The 16,331-nt window shown below is 39.8% G+C and overlaps 1 protein-coding gene across 1 annotated transcript in view; it reads right to left on the reverse strand.

Annotated features, from left to right (window-relative positions):
* SCHIP1 (schwannomin interacting protein 1) overlaps positions 1-16,331 on the reverse strand; it is an 867,777-nt gene that overhangs the window by 587,401 nt on the left and 264,045 nt on the right. The window contains exons 2-3 of the mRNA XM_077290656.1: positions 15,724-15,788; positions 13,700-13,777 (exon numbers count right to left, since the gene is read on the reverse strand). Coding sequence (XP_077146771.1) covers positions 13,700-13,777; positions 15,724-15,788 — 143 coding nt within the window. The remainder of the gene's footprint in view (positions 1-13,699; positions 13,778-15,723; positions 15,789-16,331) is intronic.

Consider the following 16,331-nt stretch of genomic DNA (forward strand, 5'->3'; position numbering starts at 1 on the left):
TTGAGATCCTGATTGCAGGCCATGGCATTGACCTTATGTGTCTTTTTTCAAAAAATGTTTTCACAATTTTTGCTCTATGGCAGGATGCATTATCATCTTGAAAAATGACATCCTTTCAATTGATGGGGTAAGAAAAGTGTCCAAAATATCAACATAAACTTGTGCATTTATTGAAGATGTAATGACAGCCATCTCCCCAGTGCCTTTACTTGACATGCAGCCCCATGTCATCAATGACTGTGGAAATTTGCATTTTCTCTTCAGGCAGTCATCTTTATAAATCTCATTGGAACGGCACCAAACAAAAGGTCCAGCATCATCACCTTGCCCAATGCAGATTTGTGATTCATCACTGAATATGACTTTCATCCAGTCATCCACAGTCCACGATTGCTTTTCCTTAGCCCATTATAACCTTGTTTTTTTCTGTTTAGGTGTTAATGATGGCTTTCGTTTAGCTTTTCTGTATGTAAATCCCATTTCCTTTAGGCGGTTTCTTACAGTTTGGTCACAGACGTTGACTCCAGTTTTCACCCATTCGTTCCTCATTTGTTTTGTTGTGCATTTCCTGTTTTCTAGACATATTGCTTTAATTTTCCGGTCTTGACGCTTTGATGTCTTCCTTGGTCTACCAGTATGTTTGCCTTTAACAACCTTCCCATGTTGTTTGTATTTGATCCAGATTTTAGACACAGCTGACTGTGAACAACCAACATCTTTTGCAACATTGTGTGATGATTTACCCTCTTTTAAGAGTTTGATAATCCTCTCCTTTGTTTCAATTCACATCTCTCCTGTTGGAGCCATGATTCATGTCAGTCCACTTAGTGCAACAGCTCTCCAAGGTGTGATCACTCCTCTTTAGATGCAGACTAACGATCAGGTCTAATTTGATGCAGGTGTTAGTTTTCGGAATGAAAATTTACAGGGTGATTCCATAATTTTTTCCCTCATAATTGAGTGACTCCATAATTTTTACCCTATGCTTGGTTAAAAAAAGTAACCATTACTGACTACCACATTTTATGTTTTTGATTTCTTTTAGTGTTTCTTAAAGCCAGAAAGTTGCCATTTGAAATGACTTTAGTTTTGTGCCATGTCTGTGATCTGCTTTTTTTTCTACAAAATTAAACAACTGAATGAACATCCTCCAAGGCAGGTGATTACATAATTTTTGCCAGGGGTTGTGCATTTCTGCATATTCTGTCAAAGATTTTGATTTACTATAGATTTCACCCTATACATTGCAAATATTGAAAACCACAAAGAATTGACTAGTAAAATTTCATGGACTAAGTGAATTTCCGCATTTCGGCAGTGTATACTGTAGCAAGTATTTAGAAATCACATTTCATTTGTTTACTAATTGAAAATATGCAGTACAGACCAGAAGTTTGGACACACCTTCTCATGTAAAGATTTTTCTGTATTTTCATGACTATGAAAATTGTAAGTTCACACTGAAGGCATCAAAACTATCAATTAACACATGTGGAATTATATACTTAACAAAAAAGTGTGAAACAACTGAAAATATGTCTTATATTCTAGGTTCTTCAAAGTAGCCACCTTTTGCTTTGATGACTGCTTTGCACACTCTGGGCATTCTCTTGATGATCTTCAAGAGGTATGCAGTCTGAAAAAATGTGGTGCACTCTGTATCCTGGAGCGGAAGGTGCAGGCTGGACAACAGTCACAATGTTTATAGAGAAACAGCCGCACACATAGAACTTGAAAGTTTATGAAAAAAATATTTATTTGTGCGTACAGTCATCACCAGGTGCTCAATAGCATGTGAAGGATTTGACGGACAATAAGTTTAGGTTAAAACCTTGCTTTGAAAGTGTCCCCAAGTGCAGTTGCAAAAATCATCAAGTGCTACAAAGAAACTGGCTCACATGAGGACCGCCCCAGGAAAGGAAGACCAAGAGTCACCTCTACTTCTGAGGATAAGTTTATCCGAGTCACCAGCCTCAGAAATCGCAGGTTAACAGCAGCTCAGATTAGAGACCAGGTCAATGCCACACAGAGTTCTAGCAGCAGACACATCTCTACAACAACTGTTAAGAGGAGACTTTGTGCAGCAGGCCTTCATGGTAAAATAGCTGCTAGGAAACCACTGCTAAGGACAGGCAACAAGCAGAAGAGACTTGTTTGGGCTAAAGAACACAAGGAATGGACATTAGACCAGTGGAAATCTGTGCTTTGGTCTGATGAGTCCAAATTTGAGATCTTTGATTCCAACCACCGTGTCTTTGTGTGACACACAAAAGGTGAACGGATGGACTCTACATGCCTGGTTCCCACCGTGAAGCATGGAGGAGGACGTGTGATGGTGTGGGGGTGCTTTGCTGGTGACACTGTTGGGGATTTATTCAAAATTGAAGGCATACTGAACCAGCATGGCTACCACAGCATCTTGCAGCGGCATGCTATTTCATCCGGTTTGTGTTTAGTTGGACCATCATTTATTTTTCAACAGAACAATGACTCCAAACACGCCTCCAGGCTGTGTAAGGGCTATTTTACCAAGAAGGAGAGTGATGGGGTGCTTCCCCAGACCTGAACCCAATCGAGATGGTTTGGGGTGAGCTGGACCGCAGAGTGAAGGCAAAAGGGCCAACAAGTGCTAAGCATCTCTGGCAATTCCTTCAAGATTGTTGGAAGACCATTTCCGGTGACTACCTCTTGAAGCTTATCAAGAGAATGCCAAGAGTATGCAAAGCAGTCATCAAAGCAAAAGGTGGCTACTTTAAAAAACCTAGAATTAAGACATATTTTCGGTTGTTTCACACTTTTTGTTAAGTATATAATTCCACATGTGTTAATTCATAGTTTTGATGCCTTCAGTGTGAATTTACAATTTTCATAGTCATGAAAATACAGAAAAATCTTTAAATGAGAAGGTGTGTCCAAACTTTTTGGTCTATACTGTACATAAAATCCATAACGTGAATAAAACTAATAATAATAATAGTTGCCATCATCAATGACCTCAAAGTAAAGTAAAAACAGATCAGTGGATCACATAACCTTCTGCGTCTTCAGTACAATCACTGTACACCTATTCTTTTTTGGTCTAAAAAAAAACCAATAAGATATATCAGTCGGGCTCAGGGTAAGATCTCGATTTTTTTCCAAGATCAATAAAGATATAACAACACTAGCTGGTAATTCCTTCAGAGAATGGAGTCTGAACTGCAGCCAGAATGGCTTGTCTTATACTGGAGTTGTCGCACTTGATGATTTCATTTTCATCAAAAGGAAGTAAATTTTCCTGCATCAACACTGCGCCCATAGGGAGCAGACTACAGTTAGCCTTGTCTTTTGCTGGCAGGTTAGAAACACGGAGAAGCTATATTAATGCTCCATGTACTGACATTATTAAGAAATAATAAAGCTGGTAGCACCTGATATACCTTTATCTATATTTTATTATTGTACAGTAAATCTCGGACTAATCCATCCACATGAACAACCTTCGTGCTGGTCTGCAGTGCAATCATTTTGTGGAGTTATGTGAAGTAGGACGGGCGGTGTTATTATATATTGGTACTTGAAATATGTGCCCATGTAATGAGCCTTGAAGAAGGAACATTTTATCTCACAGATTCCGCTCATTGGGAGGGATAGGCCATTTTATTGATTTGCTCTCTGATGGATTACTGCTAATGGATAATGATGATGGAAAGGGGTTGTGGAAGTGGTTTATCAGGGTGTAAACATGTCATTTACAGTAAAGTGATGATTGTTGTGCTATTTTTTCATGTTGCCTGTCAGCTACTGTGATACAAATACACCTTGTTATTACCATAAATCTCTAAGGGTGATTTTTATGGAAGAGAAGTGGGAAATGTGCAATTTCAAGGTTGACATTATAATAGCAGTTAATCTTATTATTTACACCTCTAGTTTATTAACAATTATAATGTCAATTTAACAAACGTTACACACATAAAGCAATATAAACAAGCAATCTGCAAACAGGAGAAATAAATATAAAGGAGAAATAATCCCACATGTTCACTGTTCAATGCTCCTAACTAAATAATACACTCCTTAACATTGAAATTGTAACGCCAAGAAAGAAAAGTTGTGGAATTATGGAAATCACAGGATGGATAGACATGTTAATAATATGGCAATTATGAAAAAAATGGCAAAAAAATAAAATATCTCTATTCGTTCTGTATAAAGTTTGAGTGCAACATGCCGAAATACAGGCACTTAAACTCCTTGGAATGTCATCAATTGTAGTCTAAGGAATGTTCTGCCATGCTGAATGCAGCTGGGCATGCAAATCATCAACATCTACTGCTGGCAGCTGCCTTTGCAATTGTCGACTAATGACATCTCAAATGAGCTCAGTAGGAGACAAGTCCAGAGGCTCTGCAGACTATGATTGCAGGTTTAAAGGGGTTGTCTGGCCTAAAATGAAAAGTCTGCAGTCACTCTGCGTTACTGCAGACTTATGAATCCTCCCAGCGCATGCACTGTGCACTGTGAGGATTTGCCGGTTTCTAAACCAGGAATGACAATGATGTGTGCAATATGTAAACTCCTGTCCAGAGCCTGTCTAGTGGGCGTGGCCTCGCTCCATTCACTTATATTTAGTAAGGCCACACCCACTGTAAGGCCACTCCCACTGTAAGGCCATGTCCACTGGAAGGCCGGGCTACATCTAGTGTATGGAGCGAGGCTTTGCCCACTAAACAGGCTGTAGCTAGGAGTATGCATAGCGCATACATCACATCGCACACATTCACGGCTCAGAAACCAACCAGCCCTTGCAGAGCACGCTGCTCTGGGAGATCCATAAGTCTGCAGCTACACACAGTGACTGGAGAGTTATCAATTTAGACTGGATAACCCCTTTAAGCCACACAGGCTGCTCACAGTAACCTGGTGTTGTCATGTTAAAAAACGCCTCATGGGAAACTTTGTCATTACAGATTCTGCTTTTTGTTAACCTCTAACCAACATACGCCGTATATATACTTATCTGCAGGAGCTGAGTTTCTGCAAAGAGAATTATATGTATGGTGCCGCGATTGCGCGGGCTCACACTAAGTGCTGCCGCAATTGGGTGTTGGAGTCAGCTCTGTATGAGAGCTGACACTCTGCAGCAACCGATCGCAGACGTTTAACCCTTCTGATGCCACTGTCAATAGTGACAGCGACATTGAAGAGCATCACAGAGGGAGTGGGCCCCCTGTCTGCTTCCACTGGCACAACACGATGCAATTGCATTGTGTCGATAGACACCAGGGTGACCCCCGGCCGAAAGATGGCCGCAGTGTCCTTCAGGGTCTTGCAGGGAAGGTGGCCAGTGAGCACCTGCTAAGAGCAGGAGCTGACACTATTCTTCCCCTGCCTGTCAGGCACTGCTCAGAAGCCTTGCAGTGCTGAAGCATTGCAAAGTATCAGATCAGCGATCTGTCAGTATACAGTGATGTCCCATCCAGGGACAATGTAAAAAAGTTTAAAAAAAAGTTGTTACAAAGTGTAAAAATAAAAAAAATAAATTCCTAAATAAAGAACAAAAAAATATATATATATTATTCCAATAAATACATTAATTTATGTAAAAAAAAGTACACAAATTTGATATCGCCTCGTCCGGAATGACATGACTTATAAAACCGTCCCACTAGATAACCCCTTTAGTGAGCACTGTAAAAAAATAAAAAATAAAAAAGGGTTAAAAAAAAATATGCTTTATCATCATATTAACGAACAAAAAGTGCAATAAAACGTGATAAAAAAAGAATGTAAATAAAAATGGTAACGCTGAAAACGCAACCTTGTCCGGTAAAAAATAATCCATTTTCCGTCAGCGGAAACATAAAAAAGTTATAGCTCTCAGAATAATAATAAATAATAGCTTTTATTGTGTAAAAGCGCCAAAACATAAAAAATTATATAAATGGGTCATCACTCTTATCAGACTGACCCGAAGTAAAGATCCCTTATCAATTTTACCACACATGGAACGGTATTAAAAAAAAAAACAAAATAAAAAACAATTCCACAATTGCTGGTTTTTGTTCATTCTACCTCCCAAAAATTGGAACTGAAAGAGATAAAATAAAGTCATATGCACAAAAATGGTACAAATAAAATCATCAAATCGTCCTGCAGAAATGAAGCTGTTGCATGACTGTTTGCAGAAATATGAAAAAATTATAGCTGTCTAAATATGGTGATGCATTTTTGCAATAATAAGCTTCTTGTAGTGTGTGATAGCTGCCAAACACAAAAACCCAATATAAATTTGGTATCACTGTTATCGCACCAACCCAAGAACAAAGTTGTCTAATCACTTATACCGTACGAGGAACTGCCTAAAAAATAAATAAAACCAATTCTTCACCTACTGTTGATTTGTTCATTCTGCCTTCCAGAGATCGCAGTAAGGCTCAGCTCACATTTATTTTGCACTCTGCGCTGAGCACTTACACCGGGGTTTCCATTGCAAATCTATGAAATACGTGATTCAAATGGAACAGCAGAAGATTCCCTGTAATGAGGCAGATGGAGGCACTGTGGATGCCAAAGGACATGTGATCTGGCGGTGTCCGTCTTTTTAGGCATACATAAAAGCACATTCGACCACAGTTTTTTGCACTTCTGAAAAGAAGGACAACACTGAACAGAGGCTAGATGGAGTCCAGAGTAACTGCCACGAGATTTAGATGGAAACCCCAATGAAAGTGGTCAGTGTAGAGTGCCGGATCCTAAAGTGATCCTAAATGTTGTATAAAATGTTCCCAATAAAAGTTTCAACTCAATCCACAAAAAAAGAAAGTCCCCACTAAGGTCCATCATCTGTCAATGGAAATATAGGGGGCTTCCACGTTATTGGTAGCACAAAGGCTCTGGAAAAGCTTAATGGCTCCTCGCTTCAGCAAATTCTGCGCTCACAAATCCAAATGCCCCCCTCCCTTCTGAGCCCCTAGTGTGTCTTAACCACATTTAGTGTCCACATGTTTGGCATTTTTGTAGTGATGAGAGCCCACCTAATCTATGGGTGCGTGTTTCCAGAAAAAATGAGCTGGGCATAATGTACTGGTCACTACAACGTACTGGTCACTTCAACATATTGTTCACTATAATGGCAGTTTGCAATTGTCACTCAACAACATCCACTATTGCTTGTTTCTGGAAAATACCTATGGAGTCAATACACCTGTAGATAAATTCCCACAGACATGTAATATCCAAAATGTGGTCACTTGAGGGGGGGATTCTGCTTTTCTAGCACTTAGGGGCTCTGTATATGGCATCTGCAAACTATTCTATGAAAATCTGCGCTCCAGGAGGCGTTATGATCCTCACAAATCTCGCCGTGTGGCTAAGCAGTACTGTACAACCATACATAGGGTATTTCTACATTCAGCAGAAATTGTGAGACAAATTTTGGTGCCATCTTTACCCATTTCACAGTATGAAAATGTAAAATTTGGGGTTAATACACAATCTTGGTGGTAAAAATGTAAATTATTTTTTCTTCACTGCCCAATGGTGTAAAATTCTGTGACACATCTCTGGTGTCAATATGATTACTGCACCCCTAGATGGAATTCATTGAGAGGTTTAGTTTGTAAAATGAGGTCATTTATGAGGGATTCTGCTCAGGGCCGGCGTCAGAACCCGGCGTACCCAGGCAAGTGCCGGGGCCCTGGCGAGACGGGGGGGCCCATTTATGGTAGTACACGTGACGTGAGCGTCACTCACTGACTACATGCACATCGCCCGGCGCCGGCGGCGCCTTGGCTGCAGGGGGCACAGACAGTCAGCTCTGTCTGAGCCTGAGGCCGTTTCGCTGGCGCCTGCCTGGTCTGGCGCTGCGCAGCTGCAATAGCAGCGCAATACTCACCTCCGCCGGCCCCCCTCACCAGTCACCATGGATACACAAGAAGACACTTCCGGATCGCTGGGTCATCTCCTCTCCTGTTACATCTGGTCGGCGGGCTCGTCATGCTAGACTCGCAAGAAGGAGAGGACAGAGAGAGCGCCACTGAAGCCTTCCACTAGTCTCCACTGCAGTCCAGACTCCAGAATCTATCCGTCCCAGCGTCCACCATCCAGGACATGAAGAGAGGAGGACAGGTCCGGCAGCGCCAAGCAGGAGGAGAAGACGAGCAGCAGCTGCAGCCTGCAGTGAGGACGGTGCACGGTCGGTGCACCCTCTCCTGCTGTGTCCACAACGAGTGAGTGAGTCAGTGACTCGTCTTCGGTGAGGGGGTGAGTGAGGGTCCCGTCCCAACGCTGCGCTTTGCGGGGGGGAGGGAGTGGAATATCAGATGCCTGCTGCTGAGCCTGGCAGTGGCTGGGTCTGCTGAGCCTGCGTGCTGCGTGACACCCTCAAAGTAATAAAGCTCATTCAGGAGCAAAATGGGCAGAATTGAAAGCTGCGCGCAGTGCCAGTGATGATGTGGGTGCTGGCTGCACTGCCCTCAGGCCGGGTGTACTGTGCGCTGGACGTGGTTATGGGGGCTCCGTGGCCGCTGTGACGTGATCTGTGTGGGCTCGCGGCTGTGTGTGTTATATACTTTGTGGGCTGCTGTGCATTATATACTGTGTGGGCTGCTGTGCGTTATATACTGCGTGGGCTGCTGTGCGTTATATACTGCGTGGGCTGCTGTGCGTTATATACTGCGTGGGCTGCTGTGCGTTATATACTGCGTGGGCTGCTGTGCGTTATATACTGCATGGGCTGTGCGTTATGTACTGCGTGGGCTGTGCGTTATGTACTGCGTGGGCTGTGCGTTATATACTGCGTGGGCTGTGTGTTATATACTGCGTCACAGACTCACCGGCTGTGCGTTATATACTGCGTGGGCTGTGCGTTATATACTGCGTGGGCTGTGCGTTATATACTGCGTGGGCTGTGCGTTATATACTGCGTGGGCTGTGCGTTATATACTGCGTGGGCTGTGTGTTTATATACTACGTGGGCTGTGTGTTATATACTGCGTCACAGACTCACCGGCTGTGCGTTATATACTGCGTGCGCTGTGCGTTATATACTGCGTGGGCTGTGTGTTATATACTGCGTCACAGACTCACCGGCTGTGCGTTATATATATATATGTGGTATGAATGTGTTAAAGGGGGGGGCCCACTGAGACTCGTTCGCCCGGGGCCCTCAAAAACCTGGAGCCGGCCCTGATTCTGCTGTTCTGGCACCTCAGGGGCTCTGCCAATTTGATATGGCACCCTCAAACCAGTGCAGCAAAATCTGCGCCTCAGTATGGCACTCTTTCCCTTCTGAGCTTTGCACTGTGCCTCAAAAGTAGTTTTTGACCACATATGAAGTATTGGTGAACTCTAGAAAAATTGAACAACAAATTTTGGGGTCCACTTTCTCCTGTTACCTTTATGAAAATGCAAAGTTTAGAGCTAAAAACATTTTTGTGGGAAAAATATGATTTTTTTTTTTTTTATTTTCACGGCTCAACATTATAAACTTCTGTGAAGCACGTGTGGATTCAAGATGCTCAATACACATCTAGATCAGTTCCCTGAGGGGTCTAGTTTCCAAAATGGCATCACTTGTGGGAGGTTTCCACTGTTTAGGCACATCAGGGGCTCTCCAAACACGTCATGGCGTCTGCTAATTATGTCGGCAATTTTTACATTCAAAAAGTCAAATGGCGCTCCTTCCTTTCCAAGTCCAGTCGTGTACCCAAACAGGGGTTTTCCCTCACATATGTGGTATCGGCATGCTCAAGAGAAATTGCACAATAATTTGTATTGTCCATTTTCTCCTGTTACTCTTGTGAAAGTCAAAAAAATGGGTCTAAAGGAAAACTTTTGTGAAAAAAATGTACATGTTTATTTTTTCCTTCCACATTCCATTAATTTCTGTGAAGCACATGAGGGGTTAATACATTTCTTGAATGTGGTGTTGAGCACCTTAAGGGTGCAGATTTTAGAATGGTGTCACTTTTGGGTATTTTCTGTTATGTAGGACCCTCAAAGTCACTTCAAATGTGATGTGGTCCCTAAAAAATGGTTTTGTAAATGTTGGAAAACAAAAATGTTGAGAAATCGCTGGTCAACTTTTAACCCTTATAATTTCCTAACAAAAAAAACTATGTTTAAAAAATTGTGCTGGTGTAAAGTAGACATGTGGGAAATGTTATTTATTAACTGTTTTGTGTGACGTAACTCTCTGATTTAAGGACATACAAATTTCAATTTTGAAAATTTCAAAATTTTCACCAAATTTCAATTTTTTTTCACAAATAAATGTAAGTTATATACATTTTTTTTTACCACTATCATAAAGTACAATATGTCACAAAAAAACTATCTCAGAATCAGTGGGATCCATTGAAGAATTCCAGAGTTATGACCTTATAAAATATTTAGAATTGAGAGTCCTCAGTGGTTGATACCTTTTAATGGAAAAGATGAAAAGATGGTAACAAATTGCAAGCTTTCGAGACTACACGGGTCTCTTCATCAGGCAAAAACTAAAAGAAATTCTGAAGAATCACGTATTTATGCACAACATAGCATAGAAAAAAAAAAAGGGAAAAACCATTAGCCATTAAGAGGTATCAACCACTGAGGACTCTCAATTCTAAATATTTTTCTATCTACTGGCTAACACGGTACCAAGATATATTTCTTTCCTGGACCTTATAAAATGACAGTGGTCAGAATTGAAAAAAAAATTGGCCTGGTCGAGAAGATGAAAACAGGCTTTGGGGTGAAGGGGTTAAAGAATAGCCAAACTTTCTTCTTGATTTTTACTATTTAGCAGGCACTTTACCTCTGCTATGAATCCTATGCGTTTTACTGATTCCATACTCCAGACTGCATGCTTGCTGAAACATAACCTATGCGCTCATGTCCGCTAAGCTATGCATTTGCCAGGGGTCTTTTTTGCCATCAGTGGGGTTGTCAAGACCTCGACCACCACCGATCTGCAGGCAAATTAAGTGCCTGATATTTATGAAAAAATCAAAACTAAAGTTTAGTCACTTTTTAAAGGGAACCAGTCATGTGAAAAAAATGCTATTAACCTGCAGATATGATGCTAACCTGTAGGTTAATAGCGTTCTGAATCTGACCAGCGCCGACACGGTGTTGAGGGCGTGGTTACAGCCACTGCTCTTTTTACACAGAACGGTGACTAAACACGCACAGGCGCCACTACTGTGACTGATACACAAAATGCTACAGAAAGAAATAAAGTACATTTCTTTCCAGCAGCGGGGTCTAAGCTTCAGCGCCGGGCAGGTTCAAAACGCGATTACCATTCAGATTAAGCCCATATCTGCAGGTTAATAGCGTTTTTTCACGTGAAAGGTTCCCATTAAGGGTTTATAAACACATTAAAGGAAATCTGTCAACAGGTTTTTGCTACCTCATCTGAGTGAAGCCTAATGTAGGCAAAGAGAAGCTGAATCCAATTATGTATCACTTAGCTTACTGACAATCAGAGCTTTTAGATTAGGCAATGGAGCAGAGCTGAGAAAGCTAACCCCGCCCACACCAGGCTCTGTAAATACTGTATATACAATGTCCATAGACAGTGAGCTGTCTATCACAGGAGGTGGTGTCAGACCAGGGCTCATAAGACCAGATAGTAACAGCAATGATAAGCTACTGGTGCTAAAACAATCATTGTAAGCAAATACAACCTTGGAGCTTGATAAAAGAGGCATAGCTGAACTCTACACTTTAACCCCTACCTCATGCTGTCTTCAGATTACATAGCAAGAGCCTGCTGACAGATTCCCTTTAAGTACTTATTGCAGAAATTTCTGCACCGTTTCTGTATCTCTCAGCAGGAAAAAATGCAGCGTAAAATACGCACATTTTTGCCGATTTTTTTTACATACATTTTTGTTGCAGATTTTTACACACTCCATAGTATGCGTGAAATGTGAAGAAAAAACACTGAAAGACATGAGAGTACATGAGACTTCATGATTCTCATTCACTTTGCTGGCATCAGGAAATCCTTCAGGTTTTGTGACAAAACTGCACAGAAAAAACACGAGAAAAACACACAGCCTAAGTGTCATGTTTTTGTAGTTTAGAGTTAATCAGGAATGGTTTTGTTCATTTAAGGCTAAGTTTCAGTATTTGGTATGTTTTTGGTGCTGAGTATTTTCGCTATGCAAACAATACAACATCTTACAGTGGCAGTAAAGTGGATGGGATTTATAGAAATCTCATGCCCACTGAGTTTTTCTTTATGCTGTGTAAACTGACCTGATGCATTTTTTAAAAATTGACAACATGTCAATTTCTCTTGCGGTAAATATTGTCCTCCTTGATAAAAAATAAATACACATTTATGTGCACAAGAACTACTCTACTTGATTTTATTTTTCAGAAAAAGTTATGTCTGTGGATCTGGAAGCAATCATGTGAACAAATCCATGACAAGAATGTGAATGAAGTAGCTCTTTCTGCCTTGCTTCCAATGGACAGTCCTAGCAGCATTTCAAAGACTAAACAAGAAATGTATCTGAAGAAGGGCATTTTTTCCATATTTCTGAAGCTAATAAAACACCTTCATTGACACTCATTACCCAGATTACTAGATATATTTCTGAAGTTGATAGACATATCTGTAGAAGAACATGTGATTAACAGTTTTTTCAGCAATCTAGCAAAGTAATTTACAAAACAGACAAAGATAAAGTAACAGTCTAGAACAGTGTTCCCAACTCCAGTCCTCAAGAGCCAACAGCAGATCATGTTATCGGGATTTCCTTGGTATTGCCCAGGTGATAACTGCATCATCTGCACAGGCCATAATTCCATCACCTGGGCAATACTAAGGAAATCTTGAAAACATGACCTGTTGATGGCTCTTTTGGACTGGAGTTGGGGAACACTGGGTCTAGAATAATATCATTTAGCTCTGTTTCCAATTATATAGTTAACTAATTCCCACTTTCACAAATAGAGTACAAAGGTCTGTGATATATCATGAATATGACATACCGTATCTTTTATCAGTGTCAGACTAGGATACCAAAGGCCGTTTAGCAACATTTATTCTGGATGCCTACTTTTCAGCTTGATGCAAATATTATTGGCCAGGGATAGAGGATACTATGTGGTTTCTTGTTATGTAATTTTGGAATTATGTTTCCATAAAATAATAAAATGGTTAATTTGTTGAATAAATGAGAAGCTGTATGCTCTTGATGTCGGTATACAGTGTATCCAGTGTGTTGTGCCAAACAATTCTCATGTGGGTGGCCCACCGGAGAATTCACCTGTTCCCCTGTGGGCCAGTCTGAACCTATCTTGTATATTTAGTCACATGGAACATAGGGAGCAATTGTATTCTAAACTGACTCCTTTGACTCTGTCGATGCCTTATATTTCTATTAACACAATCTAGTATATTTGGAAAAAAATTGACCTAATTAATGTACCGTAAGTCTGGATGTCCATTGCAGTCTACAATCCAAGGAAAAGGAGTGACAGGATGCAGAATGGCATTTTCTTCTCAGTATCTTCATATTGTGCTTTATTTTATATATTATATATAGAGAATAAAGTAACTTTCAAGTTGTTATCCCAGTGTTCGTCATTTTTTGCAACACTTTTTTTCTAAGGATCAGTAGCTTATTAAAGAGAAGGTCATTGCATGCCTTGGTGCCAACTGGCATTAGTACCATCTGGAAGTAGTTCAGAAACAACAGATTTTACTTACATTTTCACTTTGGTTTCCAGCTGCTGACAGCTACGGTATTTTTCAGTATTATTATCTACATCCATGTCCTCCTGTTGACTGTAAAGACATATTGTAAAGTTATAATTAAACTCTTATAGACACAATCTAAAATAATCCAAAATAGAAAAAATTATATTTACTGCAGACAAATTGGAAAAAATTAATAATTCAACATTAGCACCTTGTGATTTTTAACTGCGGTGATCCGTTTCCTGAACCAATAGTACATCAATCTTGCCTATACAAAACTAGGACCAAAATTCTTGAAGCTGCACATAGATGATAATATTATATTCACAGTGTTTTTGCATTTTTTTATTGTTCTACTTTTATATACAATATTGTTTAAAAACATTTAAACCAATGAAGAAAGGCTACACATACCATAAATAATTCAAAGACATAATTTGATTATTAACATGTAAAACCATTTAAAACACGTACATGGAGACTATCTTATAACTGGTTATGTTTACATTCATCCAATGATTCAAAATATAACTAAAAAATGGCTTCAAAACACAGCAATTGATATAGTGTTACCGAACATATTAACATAGACATATGAGAGTAGAATAGGGGGACGATGACTTCCCTACATATTGTAAATGTTCCTAATATAGAAATTCCATTCTGTAACATCAGCGTCACCATTAGCAGAGGTAGATATGTAGGGAAAAAGTGCTTAGTGCATAAAATAGTGATTAAAAAAAATATTTGGGTTGATAATGGATGATACATATAGCATTATATGCAAATATCCAAAAGAAGTACAATAATACATATGCAAAAAGTGAATGCAAAGTGAAAAAGGTGTGCTAAATATAATATGCAGCATACTATGACATAAATGGGAAGCCGATACATCCACATTAGAGAGAACACAGAGACAAAAAATAAGAAACATTAAACATAATAAGACTGGATCAAACAAACCACATCACCTCAGATATTTGTGCCCGACGCACGTTTCGCTATAACTATCAGGGACACATTCAATATTGAATTATAATGGGTTGTTCTGCCATTTAATTTGTCAAAAAACTATCAGAATGCTGGACAACATTGAAAAAAAACCCCTCACTTTATTGACTATCCTTCATTGCCATTCCGAAATGTTCTAGGTTATCCGCTGACTCTTTTTACTTCCTGCGTTGCCTGGTCAGACAGTGATGTGCTGGTTATCGCTGCAGCCAGTGACTGACAGGAGAGATCACATGTCGGCCTAAACCGAGCAAGAAGTATAGAGACTAACGAGGAACCAGTGAAGTGTTGAACAAGAGTGATGGGGGATCAATAAGGTGACACTAACATTCTGAGGGTTTTTTTTTTTAAATAAAAAAAAGATAAAACTTTGTAAGTGGCTGAACACCCTGTTTCACAGTGACTAGTCTATTCTGACAATAAAGCTATGTTCACACAGTCATAGGTTATCTAATCAGAGAGAATCGGGCCAATTATGCAAATGACACTCTGATCAGAAATTGATCCGAGTGTTAGCAAGTATCTCCATTTTTATGTCTTTCTATCCTATTGTAAAATATTACAAGTATTTGTCTATCTGTATATGTTTATATATACCGCACTTAAGGGACTATGCCTACCCGAGGATACATACTCTCATATGATGTGATTTTGCTTTATATACATCAGTTTTTCATCCTGTATACCACATGTGATAATACGCATGAATTTGCTTGATATGTATTTGTTTATACTTGCTTTGACAGTTTGTCATTATTTTTGTTGTTTTTGTATAGTGTATCTTTGATAAAGGTCTAAATGGCCAAAATGGCCCATTTATAAGTACAGCACTGGATTGTCTGTAAACAATAAATTCTAGATTTTCTTTGATTTTGGAGGCCTGGATTCTTCTCTAAATAAGTTTCTAGGATAAGCCATCAGTGTCCACTTTGGGGTAACTGATCAAAGCTTTAATAGCTTTAATGACTTTACCATCTCTGAACCAGTCTTTATTGTTGGTAAATAGAGAATAAATTCACCTTTCTACAAAACAGGCTCCGTCATGAATATTCTCAAAGGAGTGCTGAAGCCTTCCGACTTCTTCCTGGAAGAAAAGAAAACAATGGATGTCTAGGGTATGCTCATTAGCATTTTATGCAAATCTCAGCCTCGGAATTGACCTTTACTTTAGATCTGAAAAATAATGTATACATTTTAAGCCTGCAGAAGAAAAAGCATACTGAGAAATATATGGAAACTGGATCTGCCTGCCAATAAGCTTGACAGACAAGCGGAGATACATATCAATGTTGACTATTTCCTAGGAGTGACCTTGTCAATAGTTAATTTGTAGCTTTGCCTTTGCTCAATAACCCATTCAGTGCCACAACAGAATTAATGATGACTTTATCATATCTATCCTATGACTGTTATCTGTGGAATTATGACAGATAAACTCATCTAGATCGCCCTTCCTTTAATTGCTCCTTAACCCCATTCTCCTTACATTTGTCTTTGTGGCTAATCCATTTGCGATTCAATAAAGAGCTGGAGCAGGATTCAGACACAGCGACGTCTGACAAGTGGATTTTTCCTTGCACCAGTCAAATTATTCTTTTCATATTAAAATGCCTGAGTACATCAAGAT

The sequence above is a fragment of the Ranitomeya variabilis genome, chromosome 2 (genome assembly GCF_051348905.1).
Source record: "Ranitomeya variabilis isolate aRanVar5 chromosome 2, aRanVar5.hap1, whole genome shotgun sequence".
NCBI lineage: Eukaryota > Metazoa > Chordata > Amphibia > Anura > Dendrobatidae > Ranitomeya > Ranitomeya variabilis.